This window comes from Equus quagga, chromosome 5 (genome assembly GCF_021613505.1).
Source record: "Equus quagga isolate Etosha38 chromosome 5, UCLA_HA_Equagga_1.0, whole genome shotgun sequence".
Classification (NCBI taxonomy): Eukaryota; Metazoa; Chordata; class Mammalia; order Perissodactyla; family Equidae; genus Equus; species Equus quagga.
This window is the reverse complement of record NC_060271.1, coordinates 81,226,823-81,253,684: the sequence shown is the minus strand read 5'-3', so window position 1 is coordinate 81,253,684 and position 26,862 is coordinate 81,226,823. Positions and strand designations below refer to the sequence as shown.

The window sequence follows — 26,862 nt, the reverse complement described above, 5'->3', positions numbered from 1 at the left end:
ACGTTAAATGAAACCTTTCTTTTGATATATGAACAATATAAGAATGTGTATCCCCTTCTCCTTAGTCACCCTGCCTTTGTATTAAAGACAGCTCTCTCTTAGCAAATCTTAGGGCTCCTCACTGTTCTAAAAAGAACTTCATGATCAGGCTTAAACATCTTAGCAAAAGTAGTGAAAGTACAATTATCTAGGACTCGGTCTAGAATACATAATTCCAAAAAATATGGATAAAGTTAATGTTTTGGGCCTGAAATTAGAGAATATTCAATATCCAAATTTACAAAGTAATAATGGTGCCCCACTACAGACAAAAGGTCAATTAAAAATGCCAAAATGTATTTGCTTTATCAAGAGATTCTGTTAAATGGAAGAGTGATAAGACAATAGACAAGAAGGAGCACACGAAAATAAACATACTAACGCAAATGTCTCTAAGAAAGGGAAGAGCCTTTAAAGTGAAGGGTCATTTATAGTATACAGAAAATAAACGTAATTCAAAAGTTTCAGAATACATATAATTATTAGTCATTCTTAAATTTATATTTATTTACCTTGTGCCAACTGCCTGGCCAGGAAAATGGACACTTTTAAAGACAAGTGCAAAAGCACCTTCCTACAGAGGAAAAAAAAATGCATTAGCAATATATATTATAATCAGTTATCAGAAATGCCTAAAACATACTGGCTTCAGCACAGAAATTTTTTGTTCACACAACTGCTCTTTTGCACTAGTTTATAAATAAATCTAAATTTTAGGTAGACACTTACTCCTGAGTTTTGGTGTAGCCAACAGCTACTTTATAACCAAGCCTACTTTTGAAATTGGCTCAACAGATAACAGATCCAAAACAGACTACTTTAAAAGTCACCTTTGTACACACTACCAACATTTCCCAATAGACACATCATATTTCCCGTACATGCGTTGGTAAGGGGAAGAAAAAAGATCCCAAGCTCAATATCCAAAACCCATTCTCTGGCCCAGTAATTTTATACCACTGTTAACTTTCACTCTTTTTCACCTTGACATTGGAGATATGAATGTATACACAATGACAATTATTAACATGCACACTATACCACCCCTCAACCCAACCTCCTCAGGGGCAGAATCTAAGGAAATCAAGAATGAATAAAGAGGGAACATGAGGTAGGAGAGTGAAGGAACCACCACAGAACACAAACCGGGCTATACAATGAGTAGAAACAAGAAAAAGCTGGGACGGCACACTACTCTGCCTTGAGTAAAGGGAAGAAACAGGCCTCTATTTTCTCCAGCTTCCTGACTCCTCTTTTTATGCTGCAGACATAATAAGATTTGGGTGGAGGTGGGAGGCAAGGGTTGGACATTCAGAGAGAAGTAAAGGCTTTTAAATGGGAAAGCCAGAGTTATGAGTGGAGAAGGGTTGGAAATCATGATGCATTTGGACTTCTGTGGATCTTTGATATCTTCAATCTTTAATTAGGGCAATTGGGATGGGATCAAAAAGAACACCACTTTTCTCTTGGACTGGGAAATACTTTCCTACATAGGTATAAGGCCAAGGAAAAATCCCCAGAAGGAAAAAGAAGGAGTTGACTCTACTGGCTCAGAGACATGCAGACATAATCCCAGAATAAAAAATGTGCATTTCACTGGAGCTACCCTTGTGCTATGTTACTGACGGAAGAACACTTGAGCAAGCAGGAAGCAAGAAAGTGATGAACCCCCGACTGTGTGTGTTGTGTAAATGTTTGCGTGTGATAAATATGGGTTTGTTGGTGAGTATGCATAGTTTTTGGACAAACTGTTTGATCTGGGATTATTTTTAACTCCTATGACACTAAACTATAGTGAAAGAATTAGAATTCTAAGTGTGTGTGGGAAGGAAGGGGTCAATTAGTCAAAAAACAGTCTCCCAAAATAATTCAAGCGGAATAGTTATTGTATTCAACTTTCTGGGATATCATACCATAGTTATGGTATTCAACTTTTGGTAAATAAAAGTCAGAAATACTTAAGAAATTAGCGTAATTCCTGTTTATCAAATTTAAAGAGTTTATGGTGATTAATGTTGGAAATAATTGTCTTTAAAAGTGTGGTTTAATACCAGTTGTTGGATAACTCTCTCCACCAAGGTAGTAAAACTGGTATCTTGACTTTCCCGATTGTCATACATGTACTTAACAAGCTTGGCAATTGTCTCTGTGTCTGTTTCAGATTCAAAGTCATAGCCTTTGCTTTCCTGTAATTAGAAAGAAAAAAAATTGACACATTTAAGGAAATATTTATAATATCCAAATCTTTTCTATAGAATTTTTTCCTGAAAAATCTCACTAATCAACTTCTGATCTTTTTTTCACCACTGTAGCCCATTACCCACTGTTCAGAATTAAGGTCACCATCTAATTATAGTGAACCCAAAACAGTGAGGTATTCTATATAACTGAACATACACTCATCATTATATAAATCTATATATGCCACATACGAATTAAATAAATTTTAAATAATTAAAATATAAAGAAATATAACAGTCATGAAACACTAATTCCATAATGAATACAACGATTCTTTCTTTAATGATGATGTTGCACTGGCCAATACAACAGCCATCAGCTGTATGTGGCTATTTAAACTGATTAAAGTGAAATAAAATTTCAAATTTAGTTCCTCAGTCATACTAGCTCAACAGCCAAATGTGGATACTGGATAGTACAGATAGAGAAGGTTTCCGTCACTGAAGAAAGTTCAAGTGGACAGCCCTGAGAAGGCACTCACGAAGGTCATCGTCATGACCTTTACTACATAGTACGCAGCTTTTAAGGCACAGAACCTTCATTTACTCTGTCCTAGATCACGTATCCTAGAATCTTTTGAAAATGACAAACAAGGTCTTTTCACAAGCAAAAGAAGTTCCCCCAAAATTCCAAATTTTACTTGAGCTTTTGGGTCACTTATAATAAAGCATTTCCTTTTCATATAAGAAAAAAAATGTTCCACTGTCAACAAAGAAAACTCTGATAAACCACCACACCCTTGTAACTGCCTTAGGAATTACCTGATCATACCTAGGTAGTGTTTACTGCACACCCTAACCAAAAACTTCACTGTTCTCGTTAGACGTATTCTCAAAGACTGGTGTCTTTTTAGGTCACTTTACTTACCAGAAACTTTTTCAAGTCTTTGTAGTTGGTGATGATTCCATTGTGAATAACAATAAATTCTAAAAGAGATAAAAGCATTGATGACAAAACATTATAGGCCTAGTAAACACTTTAAATAGCCATTACTGTTGATAGATTTTTCTCAAGTCAAAAAATTTGTCAAACTTATACTTCCAGGTGTAATCAAGTACTATCTACTTTTCATTACCAGACCTCAGGTAGATCAGCAGCATAGTTAATGTGGATTAGTGGAAGCACACAGTGTTAGGGAGGCGGATATAGTGCCGGAACTACAATAAACTGGGGTATAGAGCCATCAGCTTGAGTTGTGGCTAAACTACTAACCCAATGTCACCACATGAAAGGAGCAAGATTACTGGGCCTGTTTCCTCGCTGGCAAAATGAGGGGGCTCAACTAAATAACTATTATTCTCGCTTCTTTGTTCATTCCTTCTTGTGCATAAAACATTCTTAAATTTAAAGAGAAAGGCTTTCAAACTAAAATAATTATCTGATTTATACTAAATGAGTTTAAGAACTAAAGATAAGAAGTTACTAAGAAAAACCAGTTATTCAGTTCTAGAGTTAAATTTATTTATCTGAGGTCCAGATAATTACTAAAACGTCAGATAAATGAATGTTAAAATCAAATTCCAAGATCAAAGACATATGGTAGTGGGATAATTTTTACCCTTTTTGATTAAATAACTTTGAAATATCTAAGTCTGGGTAATCAAGAGTTGAAAATATTATTTTTAGTCATTGACAGTATATGTAAAGACTACAAATGTGGACTTATTTAAATTTCATGTAAGTCAGGAGAGAAATCACCACTAAATTCAATTTTGTATTAAATTATCAAAAATTTTTTAATATATTTAAAGATCTGACATTTTGGTTTGATGTTAAATGAGCTTGAATTGAATGCATTACAAACCAAGTAAAAAATAAACATTTCTATTAGATTTTTAAGAAAAGATTATACCATGAAATACTACAAAAATAAATCTAAAATAATTTTTAATGGTAGAACACAGAGAATCATAAATAGCCCATAGCTGATATAAAGCCTTAAATTAAAGCCAAATTCTCAAAACATAATCTAGATCTAAGTTTTCAGGAATCTTTTATAAAGGCCTTGTCAGTATTAAGTTTGGGTGGTTATTAGCATTCTAATCCGATTCAGTAATAATTATGTGAAGCACAAGAAACCTAAAAACGCAACTTCTGAATTAAACTATAAAATCTTATCTCAAAAGGGATATATACACTACATACATCTATACATATATAGATGTATGTATTTGCTTGTTTTTAAAAATGGAAGAACAGACACTAAAATATTTTTTGAACGGTTATCTGCAGAGAGAGATGGAATAAGGAAGAGGAAATAAGATACAAACTAGACTTATTTTAGTATGCTTCTTTTACAGGCGTGACCTCAGAACTATACAAATATTTTAAACAGTTAAATAAAATTAATGTTTAAAGAAAATCAATCCCTAAAACTCAAAATAAAATAAAACATTAACATAGTGCTGTATCCAGCTGGCAGCACAACCACATAGAAAAAGATTATTCCAAGTGACTCTAAAACACAGTAATTTGATTATTCATCCCTAGAGAGACATACCCTAAGGACAAAAAAACCAATTAACAAAAAAACAGTAACCATACTTGTTATAGTAGTGTTGGTATCATGATTCTGTAGTATATACATCACGTGAGAGATCAAGTAAGTGTGTTGCTGGTGTAAGAACTAAGTTTTTAGGTGTGATTGAAAGGAAATACACAGATCAATGAGGTCAAGTAAAAACCTTACAGCACTGGATTTGAACTGTAGTTGTGTTTTACCTTTAAATGTATACGTGCATGTGTGCACACACACAGAGGTAAATATACTTCCTAGCTCTGCCCACTGAAAAGGCCTAGATGCAGTGAGCATTTCTAGGACCTGTTTACAGTCTTTAAATATCATTTCCACTAAAAGGAACTATGGCTCCTTAGAGGAACGGCTGATTTCAGGTCTGGAGCAGGATTAGATGAACCTGGAACATCTTGGCCTACCAGAAAATAACAGACTATTGAGCCTACTGGGTCACATCAAAAGTACTCAGAAGCCAATGTGAAAAATCTCCCAATGGCCTAAGATGGGAAAAATTGTGCATCAACATAGACAATTATTTCAGTGTTTTGAAACAAATGAAATACTTTAAATGCATGAGTTTACACCAATAAAAAAGGAACTCATTGTTCATCTCAGAATATTAGAAACCACTTCATTTTTGAGAAATGGTAAATAAAGGGGGGAAAAAAATCAAACATTTATTCTGCCTTTCCTATACAATCTGTACTTCAAGGTAACCAAGCAGTTGATATGAAGAAGTTTCTCTTTATAGAAGTATTTGAGACACAAGTGAAGAAAGAATGATAGTATTAGACTAGCACCATTCTACAACCCCTAAAGAAAGAAAGAATCTTGGCAACGATCATCAATGGCCACTAACAGCACAAAAAGAAAAACATCCAAACATTATATACCTCCAGATGTTAAGACCATACCAATTTATAATAAACAGAAGGGAGAGAGAAACATGTTAAATGACACCCCGGATACAAGCAATTAGCAAGATCTAGACTGCTGGAAACTCTGTAGGACAAACAAGGGTAAACCGCCAAGAAAAAGGACAGAAAGGGAGCAGTGCCTTAAAGCAGTGCCTTAAGAGACTTAAGAGACACATCAATCTACTAAGTCCTTATCTTTTACAGATACACACTTAAATATTTACAAATTAAATGCTATGAGATCTAGTTATCTGTGATCTATCTATCTATATGATATCTATTGGTTTGAAAATACTCTTCATGGGGCAGTAGACATAAACATCACTGATCATGTATTGTTAAATGTTAAAGCTGGGTGATGGATACATCAGGTTCTGCATGCTCTCTACTTCTGAATATGTTTGAAATTTTACACGTTAAAATAATGAAAACATAAAAGCCATCATTCTTCTCCCGTTATTGGCCCTCTACAATCCTTCCAAAGCATGCAGCATCTGTCCATACCATTATTTTTATCAGAGCGCTGGGGATGGCTATTGACTGGACTGGGTTCGCCATGTGTTGCCCAACGGGTATGAGCTATTCCAAGGTGTACGTCAAATTCTATATCCAAATCCATATCCTGTTGTTCTAAAGAAGATATAACAAAAGATTCCAATATTAAATCATGTTGTAGAGATGATGCTACAAGCTATATTTATATATAATTATTACAGTGCTACTCACCTGGAATATACAATTATTAAAACTGATGATCAGGCATATTCAAAATAGTAATTAAAAGACTTAGAGAGGTTAATGCAGCCAAAATATTTAGGGTGAATGGTTCCAATAACAACCAAAAAACTATATACAAAGAGATAAAGCAAATGTGACAAAATGTTAACAATTTGTAAAGCTAGATGAAATATAGAGGTGATTAATGTACTATTCTTTCAACTTTTCTGGAGTCTTGGAAATTTTCAAATTCAAGAGTTAAGGACAAAAAGAGTTAACGTGATTTTTAAAAATCTATATTTAATCCTTGCCTTGGAAAAAAATCAGTATCATTTTAATTAGACATGTAAAAATAAATTCATTCTCTCAACGTCACACAACCTTATGACTGCAATTTCTTTGGTCCCCAGTAAATGTAAACATATCTCACAATATAAACTGCAATTATGGAGCACTTCCAAAATCAAAGAACAGGTTCTCAAGAACAGAGCAACACTATGAAAGTATGGGGTTACAGATTGATGCTCCTTTATCTTGAAAAGCAGCTTTCTAATTCCTTTTCCCTATGAGCTGTCTCTTCTTGCTTCTTCCAGAAAAAAAATGGACAGTTCTAGTTATTTACTAATAATGCCCTCCTTCTAATTTCCTAAATATAAAATTCATTTGGCTAAGAAACTAGATAATAAAGCTTGTGAGAATTCGGTCTAAATCAAGAACAAATTGCTCAGAAGTCTGAATAGGAAAGTCCATGCACTTTAGCACACACTCGCTGTGGTTTTTATACTGGCTAATGAGAGGTCATTCTAAAACACAAATCTGATTAGGAAATAAGGCTTAAAATCCTTGAACAGACTTGCATTGCTTAAAAAAGTGGTTTATATCCCTATTGCACATATGAATAATCCTAAACCCAGTCACAGGGATTTGCAAAAAGATCCTCAAATTCTAACACACAACTAGAGAGCCACTTTTCTCAAGATAAAGCTCCAACACCTTTTCATGGCATACAAGGTCCTTCACCATCTGCCCCCCACCTACCTTTCCATCCACATCTCCTACCCCTCTCCAATTACTAGCTCTCAACACACCTTTTACAAATAATAGCTAACATCTACTGAGAACTTACTTTGTGCTAGGTTGTAGGGACTCCTCACCACTCTCTCCCTATCACTGTGACCCCAGTCACCATCATCTCTCGCCTTGACTACTTCAACAGAATCCTAACTGTTCCCCCTGTGTCCAATCCTCCCTCTGTACAACCTAGTCTTTGCACGCCAACCAAAGTGATCCTTTCAAATCAGAAGTCAGATCATGTCACTCCCCTACACACCGTTTTCCAGTGGTTTCCCACGACATGCATAGTAAAATCCATCGTCCTTGAGACACTACCTGACCCAGCCCTCAGCCACCTCTCTAGCTTCATCTCCTGCCACTCTCCCCCTCCCTCGCTGTGCTCTGGCCCCACTAACTTTCAGCCATAAGCAGCCCAAGCCCACACGGGGCTTTGTACATGGTGTTCCCTCTGCCTAGAATTCTTCTTTCAGACAATCACATGGTCTCTGCTCAAATGTCACCTCTACCATATATTTTCTTCATAGCACTAATCACTACCTAACATTATATATTTGTTTGTTGTCTGGCCATCTCACTAAACAGTAAGTTCCATCAGGGCAGAGGGTTTGCCTATCTTGTTCTCTGTTTTGTCTTCAGGGCCTAGAACAATGGCTGGTATATAAAAGGCACCCAATACATATTCATTCGTTATTGAATCCTCACATTACACTGTGAGGTGGGTACTTAATGTCTCCACTTTACAGGCAAAGAAACTGAGGCTCAAAGAAGTCACAGAAGCTGCCATAGGTCATAGTTAAGAGGAAAGAGAGATAGGATTTGAACCCAAATCTGTGACTCCAGAGCCTAAGATAAAACCACAATGTGGTACTCTGCTGTACTATTACATTTGTGACAAGTTAACCTGGCTTCCATCAGAATTTGAGTTCTACAAAAGCAGTAGCCTGCCTTATTATCTTTGAATCCTAAGCACTAAGAGCTAAATAAGGCAGATACTCAAATTTTTATTGGATAGCTCACTCAATGAACGGATAACATCATCAATCTATCTTTCCTAGCTTACCTGTGTTCTGAATAATTAGGGTGACCTGATAAATAACCTTCAGAAAAGTAAAGGATTACTGTGTATCACTATTTAACAGGCTAATGTAAGCAATGAAAATATCTGACTCGTTTTCAGGCTGACTATAATTAAAGCAGCATCTCTCCACACATGCTGGCAAGCCACACTGGAGAAAGTAACAAGAGTCTGTAAATTGAATCCATTTCAAATTTACAGTAATTACCATACCCATTTCACTGCTGCCAAAGGAATATTATCTAATGTCTAATAAGAAAAAATCACTGCTATGACAATAAGCACATTCCTTGTAACAACTATTTCCTACGTTTTATAAATGAATCATGACTTCTAACCCCTGACTCTTCCTTATTCAATGTTACCCCTGTTCTAAAGCCCTCTGTTGAACCTTAAGTCTAGATAACCCCCACACTCAGTTTTCTCTTCTCCCCCCAGCCCCTAAGCTGCTAAGCAACATTGAAGAAAGTCACAAAATTCTGTAAATTGAGTCCATTTCAAGTTCATGGTAATTACCAAGCCTATTTCACTGATGTCATTTAAGGAACATGCATCCATGCTCCTTATTCATTAAGTTGACAGCTCATTCAATTCCACAACAGCTCAGGACATCTTTTCTACTCTCCTCATTCCTCAGTCCTACCTACAGTCCCTCAATTTCCACTTCTCTCAGCTTTTTGCCCTCACCTCATAACTCTGTTTTACTTAGCTTTTCTTTTACCTTTGACTCCTGTAAAGGCTAACTCCCCCACCTATGCCTTGATGTTCTGAAGCTATAATCCCTCAATACCTTTCTTATTTGATCTTCTATCTTCCCACCACCTTCACGCTCAAGGCTTCCTGCCCTCTGCGTACCTTTTCTCAGATGTCATCCTTCTGTCTCTTTTTCTTAATAGTTCAAACATTTAAATTTGCTGGCAATAACACTCAAATACCTATACCCAGAGATATCACACGTTAGCATACAGCCATTTGTGTTTTACATATTCTCTAAGATATAAACTGTAGGAAAACCTTTAATTATTGTCACTCCCGAGAACAGTAGCCCTGCCTTTGCCCCAAAACTCACTGTCTTTACTGCCAACACCATATAATGACAGTACCTAATTCTCTGTATTTGAATTTCCTCATCTGCAAAATGACGATGATAATTTTACCTACTTCATGAGTAATAATGAGGAATAAATGAGTTAACACACAGAAAGCACTTACAAGAGTGCCTGAGACCCAGAAAGCAATCGATAAATGTTAGCTATTATTTTCAAGGTCAGAGTTGCCAATACCTCTTACTCCACCAATCTAATGGCCTTTTCTTTTCTGAGATATATTCCTTCCCTTTTGTTTTAACAGGTCAAACATATTGAAACTCACTGGGAATAATAAAATAAACATCACAAACATCCAAATATCTATACCTAGAGTTAACAAATGTTAACATCTAGCCATTTGAGCTTTAGATCTTTTTTAAGATATAAAATGTAAAAATGTAGTTGAGGGGCCGGCCTGGTGGCACAGCTCAAGTTCACACATTCCGATTCACTGGCCCGGGTTTTGCCAGTTCGGATCCCGGGTGCGGACATGGCACTGCTTGGCAAGCCATGCCGTGGTAGGCGTCACACATATAAAGTAGAAGAAGATGGGCACGGAGGTGAGCTCGGGGCCAGTCGTCCTCAGCAAAAAGAGGAGGATTGGCAGCAGTTAGTTCAGGGCTGATCTTCCTCCAAAAAAAAAAAAAAAATGCAGTTGATACCTCCTTTATACCCTGCCCCATCTCATTCCTCCCAGAGGATTCTCAAGTTGATGTACAGCTTTCCTACCTGTACTGTTAGACTTCTATTATGCTAATATGTGTTCATAACTGATAGTATTCTTTTGTGTTTTTTAAGTGGTCCTACACTTTACAGATCCTTTTGCAGGTTGCTCTTTTCACTCAACATCAGGTTCCCAGGAATTATCCACGTCCCCACATGCAGAACCAGATCACTCCTTTCAAAAGCTACATGTGGTCATGTAGTATCATCACAACCAATTCTCCTATTCCCTTACTGGTAGACATTTAGGCTGTTTCTAAATTTTGCTGCAATCGATCTTGTCATGTCTCCTCACCCACAGGGTATTTTTCAAGTATACGCCCAAGAGTGGAAAGTGCTTAGTCACAGGTATAGGCATCTCCCCTTTAAAGATTGTTAGATTGCTCTTCAAAGTGATTTATCAGTTACAAATTCATCAGCAATGTCTACAAGTTCTCATTTCTCCACTACTTCCTGACTTTCCCACAGGAAAGGAGGAGGTATATTTCAACAGGTTGACATCCAAACCTGGTGATTCTAGTCATAATCTGCCCTTCCAGCCTCCCATACCTGTCTACCAATAACATAGATAAAAAGGACTACCTACCACTCCATCAACAAACTTGCCTTCCCTATTCTTTTTATTTATTTTTTTCTTAGGAAGATTAGCCTTGAGCTAACATCTACTGCCAATCCTCCTCTTTTTGCTGAGGAAGACTGGCCCTGAGCTCACATCCTTGCCCATCTTCCTCTACTTTATATGTGGGACGCCTACCACAGCATGGCTTGACAAGTGGTGCCATGTCCACACCTGGGATCTGAACTGGTGAACCCCGGGCCGCCGAAGCGGAATGTGCGAACTTGCTGCGCCACCAGGCCGGCCCCCATGCCTCCCTTATTCGTATCTTTACCCAAGCCATTGCGCTCGGAAGGCTTTTCCTTCTCACCTTCACTGCCCAAATATAATCAGCAGCCATTCCCTATGTATCCCCAGTCTCCCCAACTTGGGGGAACTTTCTCTCTCCTGAATCTCACAACAATTTGTTTTATTGTCTACTAAAGAATCTACTGTACTCAGCCTGGTATACAGGATGCAGTAAAGGAAGTAGGCAGAACATTTATACTACAGTTTTTGAAGTGCAGTGCCTTCTTTACCTGTAATTTGGGTGCCTGCTTTATCCCTAGCCAATCTTAGCCACAATACACACAAAATAACTATTGATTTAATTTGTTAAACAAGTACTAGAGAGCTAAATATTTAGTTTATGTGAAAAAAAATAACGAAATTCATCATTTTCCTCTTTTAGCTGTACTCCTTTGACAATGATTATGATGGCATCCATTTGAGCAGGTACATAAAAAACCTGCTACTTCCTGCTTTTGGGGGGAGACTTTTTAAATGTTTATTCAATCAATGTACTTGAAAGTTTCTGTTTCATTTTCAAGTTTCCTATGAAAAAATAAAATGTACAAGCATAATGTTATGAACTCAACACTGAGAAGTATATCATCTTTAATGGAGTATGTATCTGTGCGCAACTACTGTATGCCAGAGGAGTAAGAAAATCATCAGAGAAAAAGATGATACTTACCTGATTATATCAGACCTACTAAAAGGTGCAATATCCAGACTTATTATACATCTAAACTAGGCATGTAGTCCAAAGTGAAGACACATGAATCAGGGCACCCGTAAAAATCCCTTTCACCTAGGAAAGGCCCTTCCTCAGGAACTGTGGCTACTTTATTTGAGGACACTGAGCTTGCTCTGAACACAATGCACCTAACTAATTTCCTTCCCTAGTTAATATGATCATTTTTGAAGCTCAGGTACATTTTAAAACCAGTACAGACAGTAACAAAATTACTTTTCTTCCTTCTCTTCAACTTTAAGTATCACTGTCTTAAAATGGGCCCCAAAATACGAGAGAGAAGGTAATTTGGTAGAGAAGAGAGAAGGAAGAGAAGGGGGGGGGCACAAATCAAACTAAGTACGTTACTGTGAACTTCTTCATCCAGTGCTTTGACTTTCCCTTTCTTCTTAATGAGATGGATTTTGCAGGCATTGGCTTCCCAGTCTTTGTCATTGCCTCCATCAAATCCCACACCTAAATCATCAAGAGGCAGAAAAGCAAGATTTAGAAACTGGCTATTACTTACATTATCATTGTAAGGCAAAATTTTTAATTAAAAAATACTTTCATCTAATTAATTCACCTATTTATCAATTCATGTGCCAAGAACCATGATAGTTGCTAGAGACAAAAATGAAAATAACTCAGTTCCTATCCTCAAATTTCTAATAGACAAGGAAAAAATAATTATAGTACAGTGTGGATTAGGTTATAATAAACGTACTACAGGCTGCAGCTGAAGAACAATGGAGAAACGTAGAAGATATGCACCCACCTCAGAAGGGAGATTAAGAGGGAATGTCAGGGAACACATCTCTTGAGAATCTAAAGCTCCTAAGAAATTTGAAAAAGCTACCCTGAAGGTACTGGAAAAAGCACTGAGTAGTTTTAAGTAGAGAAATCACATGGCAAAAACATGTAGAAAACTCTCTTTGGAAACAGTGGAGAGGATAGACTGGAGGAGGAGAAAGAAGAAGAAATCAGCCATCAGAAGTTATAGTCATAGCAAAGCACAAATGAGGAGGGTCTGAAGTAAAGAATGGTAATGAAGACAGAGATAAGTGCTATTAAGACGTAAAACTGACTGCGAGTAAGATGAGAAAGCAGAAGTCTGAGATACTCCTAGGGTCAAAGGACTTGTTGAATGACTGTTGATAAAAGGAACACAGAAAGAATAGAGTAGATAGTGAAGTGAGAACTGGAATGTACTCAGTTCAATTCTGAACATGCAAAGTTTACAATATCGTGGAGAAATTTACCCAGGGAGAAATTTATCCAGGGAGAACTTTCTAGGATGCAGGTGGAAATACACATCTACAGCTTGGGAAATACATCTGAACTGTAAGTCATCAACATATAGGAGGTTGATGAAGTCAGAGCTCACCCATGAAAATACAAAATAAGAAGGAAAGTGGGCCTAGGAAAGTATCTTGAAGAACATAAATATTTACGTAATAAGTAGAAGGAAAGGAGCCCCCAAAGCAGAGAGAAAATAAATAATCAGTGTGTTAGGAAGAGAATGAGGAAGATGTGTTATCAGAGAAGCTAAGGCAGGAGAGAATTTTAGGAACAAAGGGGTTGAGGAACTGACTTTCCATTATCTAAAGAAAGTCATGAAAGATAAATGCCCATTGCATCTCGCAATGGTAAGTGTACAGAAAAGAGTTAACACGGCAGGTCTGACACTACTATCCTTAGAAAGGCCTGCCTGTAAAGTTGGCCCTTGGCTGGCACCTGGGAACTTGGATTTCAGGAGGGTTCCCACTGCTCCAACTGATTACAAGTGGCTCACAGCACCTGAACTGTTGATGCAAACAATGTGGCTCATGTTGAACATCTGCTTCCCTTTTAGGAGTCTAGAATCCTGGTACGTCAGGCAGAGGGTGTCTATGTAAATAGCCCCCAGTAAAAGCTCTGGGCACTGAGTTACTAATGAGCTTCCCTGGTATACATTTCACACGTTATCACAACTCCCTGGGGAAATTAAGCACATCCTGTGTGACTTCACCGGGAGAGAAATCTTAGAAGCCTGTGCCTGGTTTCCTCCAGACTTCACTCTGTGCAACTTTTCCCTTTGCTGATTTTTGCATTGTATTCTTTGGTTGTAATAAATCATAGCCGTGAGTACAACTAGATGCTGAATCCTCCTAGGAAATCACTGAATCTGAGGGTGGTCTTGGAGACCCCTGACACAGTTAAGGGAAGGAGCAAGAGTAGAACCTAAGATTGACAAAAAGTTATTTTTATTTGCTTTGTCATTTATTTAAGATAGAAGAATCTTAAGCAAGTTTATATGCCAAATCACAGAATCCTTAGAGACAAAGAAATTAAAGTTACAGGAAAGAAAAAAGATAATTTATAGAGGAAAGCCTTCAAGAACTTTGTTCTACCATGAAAATGCCTCATGTGATTTATGTTTTTATGGTAACATTGTTAACAAAAGAAGATACCCGTAAGAAGCAATACTCTACATAAATGCTAATACTTTTGAAATTACATGAACAAACCCTTTATACATGATAAAATATAAAAATTCTTCAAATTAGATTGGTGATTACCAGAGGGGAGGGGGAAAGGGAGGAGGGTGAAAGGGGTCAGGGCGCATGTGTATGGTGAAGGATGGTAATTAGTCTTTGGGTGTGAACATGACGTAATCTACACAGAAATCAAAATACAATGAGGTACACCTGAAATTTACATAATGTTATAAACCAGTTACCCCAAAAAAAATTAATTCTAAAAAATTCTTCAGATTTTAGATTTACCTGAAACAACCCAACAGACATTACTAAAGAATCTAGTCACCTAAAACAAATTAAAAAAACCTCTCTATTTAGACTCAAGAATCATGCAAAACTATAATATTTTTTAAATTTATTTAAAAGAATTTAAATTTATTTAAAAGGAAATACCAGCAGAATCATATCCTCTGTACTCCAGTCTCTGAAGGCCTTTGATTAGGGTCTCCAAGATTTCTCGTCTTGTGCGAGGAACATGGTAGTTTAAGTATGCAAATATACCTGCAAAGAAACAAATTATTTAATAGAAAATTCTGTCTAAACAATCAAAATTAATATAAGCATGACAAAATTCTCATTTGCATAATTAAGGATAAGATGTGCAAAAATGAAAAGCTAGAGTCCATCTTTAAAAAACAAAATCCTCACTTTAAATTGTTTAAAGGCAGTGAAACGTTTTCAAAAGGGAATTTCTCATAAGTATAAAAGATTGAAATAAATACGTCAAAATAAACGTTTAGAGCTTTTTCAAATAAGCTTATAAGGCTGGTCATTAATCTTCCCTCATTGCCATTTTGTCAAGTGAAATCTAATTTCTAAAAACTAACCAAACAACAAATTTTTGGTTTATGCCCTAAATACTGTGCATATGTTTAAAGGAAAACATTTTGTGAAATAAGTATTTTAAGCAACATAGGGCCCTATAAAACTATATAGATGGAATAATTTTTCAACTTCAAATGACCATGTTGTCAATAACATTTAGAATAAATAACTTGTAAGTATCAGTGATGTTGAAAATACTTACAACCAAAGTAGTCTAATAGGTGAAAATGAACTAAAAAATATATATAATCATCTTAAGAGAAACTGGCTTGGATCACTTGTTCACAGATACTAGCAAAAGACAACTATAAGACATGTTAACAACTCGTGAAATCATAGAAAAGAAGCAATCACTTGGAAAAGCAAAACTAGAAATAAAAGGACTAGTACAGTGTGAACCGAGTGGGAAAGAAAGAGGCAGTGGGACCCAGACAAAGGAAATCCACATTTTGGGAACAGCAGCACGGAAATCATCCAAGGGCTTCCATGGTTGTGCTTTGGCCAGGGTGGATAGCTTACATACAGAAAAACTGAAGATCAAAAGAAAGAAAGTATAAGTTTAAGTTGCTTATTTATCAAAGAACCCTCCCTTTTCTTACTATATTATACTATAATGCCACTGATTCATAAGGGGATTAAATTAATTCTGTGGGGTAGAACTTCAGAATGACTAGCCTTCATTTCCATTTGAAAAGGTCTCTTTATTTCTACAAAGAGCTTGGTCCTATCAAAACATTTCAGCATATAAAAATAGCACACTTCTAATATCCAACAAAAAAGCCATCATAACGTGTATGCCGACCACCATGATCAGTACGGTGCAAGTTTTTTTGAAATAAACTATCATGCTCTTCAAAAATACATATATATATATATATTTTAAAACTAAAACCCCAAACAACCTGAAACAATTTTTTGAACATTCCCAAAGACTTACAGAAATCCTATATTTCATTCATATTCCAAAAAAATAAACCTTACAGTTGTAAAGATTTTTTAAGTTATTGTATTGTACAAGTATCTCACTTTCACAAAACCACAATCCTGCCTGAGGTCTGGGGTTTTTGTTTTTACTGCTGTTCCTTCATAAACTATTTGTAATATGAAGAAACTAAACCAATAATCCAACTGTAATCAAACTTTTCTGTGTTCTACACTTTTTCCCCCATGGGTCACTGATCTTAGTTTTCTGTGTACATTTAATCTTTATCAATCAGTCCCAAATAAGTATTTTTATCAGATCATAAAAGGACAGTACATAAAATATAAATCTTTTCCAAAAATAACACTTTAATATAAATGTGCTAAAGAATACCGATTCTCAACTAGTCTACTCTCCACCACCTGTGACTAGCCATCAGCTAAATAATCTGCTAAAGGAGGACACAACCTAGCTCATTGGAAGGTCATTAACTAATAAAACATATTACACTGTCGAGGATTGTTTGCAGGCTGAGGCACTCTGGAAAGCTTTGAAGAGGAAGTCCAGAGCCGCCAAATCCCAATAATGCAGTACCATCCAGAAAAATTCATTACAAAATCTTCTTTTTTTAAAGAAACGTTAATTCTGATGGTAAAAGTAATACGTTTGGGGAATTAAAGATTAAATATAAAAATCAAATACCAACTTAAAAAACTTAAATGCTGACACAAAACCAACTGTTTTTAAGACAAGCTATAGACCCAATACATTTTTTAAAAGGAAATTCAGAGTGATGCAATATTAAATTCACTGTTTTCAATACATGTAACTTGGCATTCAACTTTGATATTATTTCTAACATCAATCTCCTTGGTTTACATTGGTTCACTGTGTGAATCTTGAGATCCTGAGCACAAGTTCATATAGAGAGGAATCTTCTAAGCCATGACTTACCTCCAAACAAAATTACAAAATTGTAACTATTTTATAAACTAATAAAATTAACACTAAACATTTGTCAGCTCATAAAAAAGTACTCTCGCATTGAAGAAATGCTGCGAATTCTTTTAATTCATGTGTGCCCCCAAGGCTTTCCACTATACCACCCTGCCTCAGCTTCCCCTTCTGTGAAATGACCAGGTTTTACTGAGAGATGGAAGAATAGGTTTCACGCAAGTGCCAACAAGTCACTAACTGGTAGTGGCTGTAGAGAACACCGTTGAAAAGGATTCAGTGGCCCCGTTTTCTAAACAGGAAGGAAAGCCATGAATGCTTTGGGACATTTATTACGTGGGGATTGATAGCACAAGGCCCACATATTTCCCACCTCTGACATTTGAGGACATTCACCATCCCCTCCAACTTGATGTTTATGATTTCTGAGGATTCTTTTCTGATTGCTTTAGAGACATTCCTGATGATTTTGACACTTTAATACCTCTACAGTCTGCACTTCTCTCCTGAGCCTCATTTCTTTGTTACAACATTTACATGATTTTGTTCTGTGTATCATCGTATCTACCAAATTAAAACTGGAAACCTGGTGAAGGGTCTTATTGTTTTCAGAATATATTGTTATGAATTAAAAGCCAAGTAACAGATAAAATATGAGGACATTTTTCTACAAAACCATATTATTGCACCTAAGATCATGCTCTAATACTGCCTAATACAATGTTCATATTCAAATTTTCCCTATTATCAAGAAAATGTCTTTTACAGCTGATTTGTTCACTCTAGGATATAATAAAAGATCATACCTCACATTTGATTGTTATGTCTCATAAGTCTCTTTGAATCCAGAATGGTCTCCCCAACTGCCCTGTTTTCCCCAAGACACTGACTTATTGACAAGCTGGGGCCAATTGTCTTTTTGAATGTCTCACCTTCTAGCTGTGTCTAATTATTTCCACATGGTGTGATTTAACCAGTTCCTCTATTCCTTGTACTTCCTGTAAACTGGAAGATAGATCTAAAGGCTTGATTGAGTTAGGTTAAAAATAGGGAGCAAGAATGATTCACAAGTACATATTTTATATTTTCTGTTGGTCCCTACTACTAGTGATGCTAAGATTCATCACTGGTTTAAGGTAAAGACAATCAGACAACTTAGCCTATGATATTCTGAAAGCATCTTCAGAATACTTTCTAGGGCTTTAGATATTGATAGCATTGATTTTTAAGACATTCATATTTTCTTTCTTTGTGGTCCATATAATAATGGTGCATTTCCCAAACAGTTTCATCTTTGATTCAATGAAATACCATATATCAAATTCCAATGCAAAACCTGCCTTTTCCTTGAGAGAGGAAGTAATGATTACCAATAATCATTACTGTCCTTTTTTGGTTCACTATGAGAACAAAGAAAATGAGAAGAGTAGGAATAGAGGAAGAAGTAGGAGCAATATTTCTCCTTACATAACTAAGCAGGAACTGAAAGGAAAATACAATGACACATGTAAGAGAAATTTTCTAAGATCAAAGTAATAATGCTGAGAGAAGGAAGAAAGAGGATTAACCTAATTTCCCCGGTTAGGAAAGTGGGAGATAGAGAGGTTGAATCTATCAATTTTACAGACCAACCCCTTGACAGCACTGCTGGCCCAAGACAGCCCACCTGTTGGGATTAGTGAATTATCTGTGATCTTGGGGTAGCTGGAAAAACAATGGCAAATGACCAGCCAATGAGGCATGGAGGAGATGATTAAGAGGGAGGTATTCATAACTCAAAATGGTGCTTATTCAACAAACATCACTAGATTGACCCCTATTTCAGGTCTTCTACTTGTCTTATCAAACCTCCCAATAAACAGTTCTGCTTAACGTAACTACAGAAGCCTAAAAGTCAACTCCACCACTCTTCAGTAACTGCTCCAAGAGCACAAAGCATGGAGCAGAGGAGATTTTCTACTCCCAAAATGGCATGTGCTTCCATAGTGTAAGTTTTCTTATTAATGGAATGTACTTGGAATAAATATCTCCCTAACCGAAGCAGATGCTTGCACCTACAAGCACCTTTCTCAGAAAAAGGCAACTTAAAATTCAATGACATAAATGCACTTAGGAACAGCTTAAAATACTCAGATACAACCTGGACTACAGACTTGACACGTAGTTGAAACCAATCTAGGTCTAAGTAAAGACTATTAAATCTTATTGAAATGAAAAGTGAATGCAATTTAGCTGACTAATCAAATCATTAAATTTCCTATTCCTGGTTGAATTTATGCCCTTATGAATAAGAAATTTTACATATTTTTTCACATGACAAACTCAATATATTGAGACCCTAGACAGTGCAATTCATCAGTGTTATTAAAATTCATTCTCTAAATTACATATTTTTTGAATCAAAATCCATCCACAATCCCACTTAAGTTTCATTTTAAAAATTTTTCTTATAACACAAGTTACAAATGAATTAACTATCATCATTAAAAATTCAAATTACACAAACGCTACAGAATGAATCGTGAAAATCTCCTCGTTCTACCTCCACACAGGGAGACAACCACCATTAATCCCATACACATTGTCCCAATCCTTCAGCCATGAATTTTTCTACATATATGGACCTAGATGTATATGATTTTAGGGTATTTTTTAAACACATAATATACATTTATTAGACACTATACACATTGTTCTGTAATTTTTTCACTTACTTAAGATGTCTGACATCTTTCTGTCAGTATAACACATGTACCCTATTCTATTTAATGGCTGCATACTAGTCCACAATAGAGTTATCATATTTTACCTAACCATTCCCCTATTGACTGAGGTTTTTCTAACTCTTTGTAATTACAAACAATGCTGCAATTAAACTTATATACATAAACTAGATATTTGTCATAAAACATAGTCAATATTATAATTGTAGAGGCACATTGTACAGATAAGATTCCTTTAAAAGATGAAATATTAATTAAGATAAATTTTCTACACTCCTAAAAACACAAAGAAAAAATCATATGGAGTGACACCATGAGAAATTTCAATTTGTGCATTTTTTGTTTAAAATCTTTTTCCTATTTACAAAATGCTGGCTAAGGGGCCGGCCCGGTGGCGCAGCGGTTAAGTGTGCACAATCTGCTTCGGTAGCCCAGGGTTCGCCAGTTCAGATCCCAGGTGCAGACATGGCACCGCTTGGCAAGCTGTGCTGTGGTAGGCATCCCACACATAAAGTAGAGGAAGATGGGCACGGATGTTAGCTCAGGGCCAGCCTTCCTCAGAAAAAAGAGGAGGATTGGGAGCAGTTAGCTCAGGGCTAATCTTCCTCAAAAAAAAAAAAAATGCTGGCTCAAGTGTCCCCTACTTTGCTGTAAGTATGTGTTGCCACTGGAAGGAGCTCCATAACACTTCTCTCTTGCACATTTAACATTTTGGAACTTGAAGCACTGTTTAAACTCTGACAACTCTAATTACACACTCTCTCACAGTCTACCTATGTCATCATCTTTCCTGAGAAAACGTATGCACTTCTTGCTTACAAACCCTCACACATTCCATCTCTCCCACTTCTCTCTGATCAATCACATCAGACCACAATTTTTCAGTACCCTGACAATTATGCTCTTACTCCTGTATCCCTGAGCACCCCCTACAGTGAAGTCCACCCATTTCAGGTCCACTTTCATATGGGCCCTCCCAACTGCTGACCAATCCTGTTAATCATTGCTTGTCTAACTGTCAAACCTCCCCAGATACTATTCTAAAGTCTAGAATCTAGACTACTCTCAAATCTTCATTTCTCTCTTCCCAGCCTCTTTCTCATTTTTCATAGATTCTCACTTTACAGAAGTGAAGGCTTCATCTTAATATTAAAATACCTTGTATACCCTCTTCTCCTTCCTTATAAGCTCAAAATAGAGAAATATTCCACATACTACTCCCTGAACCAGCCTCTTCTGTTTGTAACTCTTGACAAGTGATTCCTCAACTTTGTGAATACAGAACTTTGTTAACAATGAAATATTTTGAGGATCCTACACAATAGGGGGTTGAATTTTTATTATCCAGTGTCCAGAACAAGTTTTGTTCAATTTACAGACAATGTTTAGAGTATGAATCAACCAAAGTACATCCTAAGTAACTTCACAGCTTACAGGTCAGGAACCACAGCTCTAGAACTCAACTTTTCAACTCTGATCAGGGACCCCAGTTCCACAATACTCTCTCCCTTTGTGTTATACTTGCCCTCCTCCTCAACACAAACTCAGGTCCTTCTGTCTTCAAATATGCAACTTTTCTAATGATTTCTTTATCGCCAAATGCACTTAACTTCTCTCTGCCATATTAAACATGAATGATCTTTCTCCACTTCTGCAGGTTCTGCCCAAGGCAATATACTACTTTGGAACCGTACTGCCTCTAACCACTGTTTTTTGGCCTCTTTTCCAGGCACTTCTATTTCTTCTTTCAAACTTGCTGGCAGTAGTTCTCAATTTATTTCCGACCCCATGTACTGTTGGGTGATGTTGGGTAACATATGCCATCAATGACATTTCTCACAGTGCACTAGTTCTCTATCAGCTAGCACTATTCCTCAACATAAAAGTCCTGCCCTATCATCAGAACGTTCCTGACCTAACCAGTCTCTGGATTTCTATTCATTCCACTTGTGGTCTCTAACATGGCAATGAACAAAGACTGTGTATTATCACCCACACCTGCTGCATATGTATTCACTGTTTCCTCCATCCAGACAGCAATTCCTTCAAGGAGATTCCTTTGTTTCAGTCATCTCTCCAAAGGGCACAGTGCTAAGTATAAAGACACCACTTCAAATATCTTCTAACGCTTTCTAGATACCTGAAATGTACAGTCAAAAATTCCCAAACCAGGGGCCAGCCCCGTGGCCAAGTGGTTAAGTTTGCGCGCTCCACTTTAGCAGCCCAGGGTTTCACCAGTTCGGATCCTGGCGGCAGATGTGGCACCACTCATCAAGCCATGCTGAAGCAGCGTCCTACAAGCCACCACTGGAAGGACCCACAACTAAAAATATACAACTATGTACCAGAGGGCTTTGGGGAGAAAAAGGAAAAATAAAATCTTAAAAAAAAAAAAATTCCCAAACCAGGGGCCAGCCTATGGCCTAGCAATTAAGTTCAGCATGCTCCACTTCGGCGGCCCAGGTTCAGCTCCCAAGCACAGACCTACACCACTTGGCAGTGGCCATGCTGTGGTGGTGACCCACATACAAAATAGAGGAAGACTGGCACAGATCTTAGCTCAGGGTGAATCTTCCTCAAGCAAAAAGAGGAAGATTGGCAATGGATGTTAGCTCAGGGTGAATCTTCCTCGGCAAAAAAAAAAAAAAAAAAAAAATCCCAAACCACAGAAAGAGAACACTATTTTTCAGGATGCTAAATAGGGATGAGGGGAAAGAAAGTTTCCACAATTAAAGATCTAAGAAATACTGGGTTAAATAAAAAGTTTATTTGTAGAACTTCCTAGAACCTTTAATCTTGCTAACTGTGAATCTCCAAAAGCGGAATTTCCCGAACTTCTATGTTTTAAAACTCTTCCCTACCGTCTACTGCTCATTACCAGCACTTATTAACTTCTCCCTTCCCAGGGAACACAATTGAGGAAATGCTTATTAAGCAATTAATTATTTTCTTTCACAACTACCTTATATCCAGTATGATTTCTAAGGATATGGTAATAGTACTGGTTTTATGATTTATCCTAGCAGCCAGTCTTAGCATCCCTCAATGACCCACAAAGCCATTAGACAGTATAATTACAAAAAAACTTTTTAAGGATTAATTTCAGGCTACTTCTAAATTGCGAGCTCCCTTACTGCTTTTAAATATGACCTCATTTACTAAAAATCCATTTATATACACCATCAGATCAGAAGCGTATAACCCCACATTTATAAAAACAGCAAAATCTGTTAAAAGCTGTGGGTAGCTTAAGTGACTTGACACTCTCTCACCAAAGCCAAAGGTAAAACAGATAAAAAAGGACAAACTGTTGGGGGCCGGCCCGGTAGCGCAGTAGTTAAGTTTGCACATTCCACTTCTCCGAAGCCCGGGGTTTGCCGGTTCGGATCCCAGGTGCAGACATGGCACCGATTGGCAAAAGCCATGCTGTGGTAGGTGTCCCATGAATAAAGCAGAGGAAGATGGGCACGGATCTTAGCTCAGGGCCAGTCTTCCTCAGCAAAAAGAGGAGGATTGGCAGCAATTAGCTCAGGGCTAATGTTCCTCAAAAAAAAAAAAAAAAAAGGGGGAAAATGGTATTCCAAAAGAACCAAGAATAAGAGGAAGGTAAAATAAATTCGGAAAATAGACTCACTATTCTTCTCTGGGTAATTCACAACATTTATTAGCACATTAAAGGTCTCAAGAAGTTCTCCAATGAAAAAAGCCAGTTCAACACTGTTTAATCTGTTGCTCCCCAAATTTACCTGACCATAGAATCTTTTTTTTTCCTGATTAACACTTACTATCATCCCAATACAACTGGCAAATTATAACAGTTTTATCATTATATCTAATTGGAAAAAGCAGATCACAGAATATACAGCCCTCATTCTTCTGCTTCGACATTTTGCAATGTTGAAACCAAATAATCTTTTATAAAAACTTGAACAGGCAGCAAGTGATCAGAAGGTAAACCTCTAAATTTTCCCGTCTAATCTCATTCCCAGTCAACTTCTCTGCCTAGAAATTTTATTTCAACAATTAAGATGTGGGAGGAAAATAAAGACAAACTTGTCTTAACAGTTAATTTTCAGAATTTACATTAGAAAGGAAATAAATTCTGGACCCTATTCCTGGAATCATGCAAAACTCTGGTCTGGGTTAAAAACAGGACCTTAGAAATGCCTCAAATACTGGTTCTTTATTTATTGGTTATAACCTGTTTCCTCAGCAGTAAAAAACTCTGTGGAATGGGGATGTCGGCTATGTGAAAACTCCCAATAGCCAGTCTCACCCTAAAAGCCTCACCCTTATCTGAACCTTTTCTAAACCAGATCTGATTTGTTGTTTTATTGTTCTTTGACTCCCTTTTTTCCTGGAACAAGATGAAGAAATGACCTGCAAACAGAAAGCTATGTACTTGACTAGGCGCACACCTCATCATCCAGGAACAGTTAATTACCAAATGAAGCACACTGGGGATTATCCAGTTTGCAAAATTCACTACTTCACAGCTCCAAACTAAATTCAGTGTTTTGGAAAATCACTCTAACTAGACACAGCAATAGTATAACTGATTCCAAAGTCAGCTCTGCTCTAATAATTTCAGCAAGCTATTTATAGGTGTTTCTGGTTTTTTTTAATCTATTCTAAATTTAAACGGACTCCTCATTTTCAGAAGCTGAAATTAACATAAAGTTAAATACAGGAAAAATATACACCAGTGAGACAAGCCACTCCTGCTGGGTTCTTCTTGCAAAAGCCTAAAAGAGTAAGTTTCCCAGAGAGCTCTATTACAATCATACTTCCCTGAAAAAAGTGTTCTTTCTTCCACGGTTAAGATCAATTGTAAATTTCAATAAGAACGGTAAGAATACGATTCTTTTTACTGACAACGACCAAGTTAATACCAATTTTAGAGCATATCAGTCATTTCAGATATAATTCTGACGACAACCCCTTTTAACACTTTTAGGTAATATTAAAACGACTAAATCTCAAAATATGGAATAAAAGGTTCCGACTTTACATTTTAACTGTTTTAGGTAAAACGTGTTAAATGCAGACAAATATTTTTCACAGGTTAAGTGTTCTAAACGAGTGCACACGCAAGTGAGAAACGATGTATGATCTATGACCACGGTCACTTCCGGACATCTCCCACCAAAGGTCAAGTCTAAGCCCCTTCGCCAACTTATTGATTAGCAATGGTTTCTGTTGAGACAGGGGGTGGCAGAAAGTAAGCCCATGTGTAATGCCATCGTCGTATCTCTAGCTATAGTTCTGTTTTCTAATGGGCCTGCCCAAAAGAAAGCAACAAAAAATCAGTATTTTCAAAAAGGTAAATCCCAGGAGAAGGCAAGTTCAGTTCAGAGAGACCTCACCTAATGTTACACAGGTTGCTCACTCACCTGGTGGACTCTTTTGAGGACACTCCCCTCCACACCGCAGTTCCCTCAGCCCTCTCTCTTTTTCCAATACAGACATTTCTCTTCCCTCGTGGTTCTCTCCCCGCAAGGCCGCCGCCTTCGGCCCCCCAGATCCCCTCTAGGGCCCGCCCTCCTCTCAGGTGCCCGCTTAGGTCCACTACACCCCCTCCGGCTCGCAGAGGCCGGCCCCTGGCCCCAGCACCCGCAGCCACGGCGGGACGCCCCCCACCCATCACCCAGACCTCGCACGCTCCACACTCCCGCTCCAGCCCGCGCCTCCGGCCTTGGCGACGTCCACAGCACACCCCGGCACCGCCTCGCAACACGCCCCCCGCCCGCGGCCCCCTTACCGCACATGATGCAGGAGGCGCGGTTCACACGACGAACGGCGAGCGACTGGCAAGGTCGGCAGCGTACACACGAGCCTGTGGGTGACGGGCGGGCTTGCGGGACAGGCGGCGGTGACTAGACTCCCTGCGGGACGCGACGGCCGAGACAACCACAGCCTTCTCGACCTCCCGGGCTCGACAGCAACTGCCGCCGGGCCCCGCCCCTCGGCGCGCACCGCGCCGCCGCCGCCGCCGCCCGCAGGTCCTATTGGGCGGCGCCCGCGCCTCTCACGCACAAATCCCGCCTCCCCGCGCCGCCCCGCCCCCGAGCCCACGCAGGCGCTGGCCTGCTGGCGGCGGAGACGTGGCATCGGCTCCGGGCCGCATCCGCTTGAGGTTCCTGGAGCCGCCCGGCCCTCGGGCGAGCAGCGGGAGGGACTGCGCCGTAGGGGAGGAAGAAACTGGGTGGCTGGCAAGGAATGACGGAAGCATAAGGAAAGGAGGATGGAATTGTTAGCAAAGCAAATAGCGTTCGGGGAGGGCGCCTAGTGCGGTCCAGGGCCCCAGGCGCCGGTACCCCACGAAGCGGGGAAAGAGAAGGTGGAAAACAGGAGGCCTAAAAAGGGGGCTCCTGGGGCACAGACAGACAACTCAGGGAAGAAAAGGGACATTAGGCTGAAGAAGAGTTACAAACGAATTGAGTGAGGTGAGGGAGAAGAGGTCCCAAAATCCTAACTGCAAAGCGTCATTCAGGTTCAGCCTGTCTTTCTGTTAACAAGCAATTCAGTTCTCGACTGAAGCTCTGTGTGATATGCTTGGCCTCTAAAAGCTCTCCGCACCCCATCCCCAACACTGGCCATTGCCTCTCTAACTCCTAGTTTCTTGCAGAGGGCGAGGGGTAGATTGTAAGGCTCAAATATCCAACACTATCCGCCTCTCCTTAAGAAACTCTGCTGGCCCGGATTTCTGATAGCCCATCTGAGAAGACCATAGGAATTGCCTAGATTTGACATCCTTAAGGTTTGACTCATGAAAGATTAATTCTGTGAATTAATGCACCATTCCTGCCAAGAGAGAGATGATGTTTCTGAGAATTTATTACCTGAGCATTTGCTTTAGGAAGATTTAAATGGTATCTTTAGTCAAATGTAGATGTTTACCATAACTCTATTAATGG

The 26,862-nt window shown here is 38.2% G+C and overlaps 1 protein-coding gene across 2 annotated transcripts in view; it reads right to left on the bottom strand.

The window, feature by feature from the left end:
- GFPT1 (glutamine--fructose-6-phosphate transaminase 1) overlaps nt 1–25,890 on the bottom strand; it is a 55,435-nt gene extending 29,545 nt beyond the window's left edge. For both annotated transcript variants that reach the window (XM_046661048.1, XM_046661049.1), the window contains exons 1-7: nt 25,707–25,890; nt 14,915–15,022; nt 12,369–12,476; nt 6,217–6,342; nt 3,148–3,206; nt 2,091–2,225; nt 552–613 (exon numbers count right to left, since the gene is read on the bottom strand). In XM_046661048.1, coding sequence (XP_046517004.1) covers nt 552–613; nt 2,091–2,225; nt 3,148–3,206; nt 6,217–6,342; nt 12,369–12,476; nt 14,915–15,022; nt 25,707–25,713 — 605 coding nt within the window. In that variant the 5' untranslated portion in view covers nt 25,714–25,890. The remainder of the gene's footprint in view (nt 1–551; nt 614–2,090; nt 2,226–3,147; nt 3,207–6,216; nt 6,343–12,368; nt 12,477–14,914; nt 15,023–25,706) is intronic.
- Between the last annotated feature and the right edge of the window lie 972 nt (nt 25,891–26,862).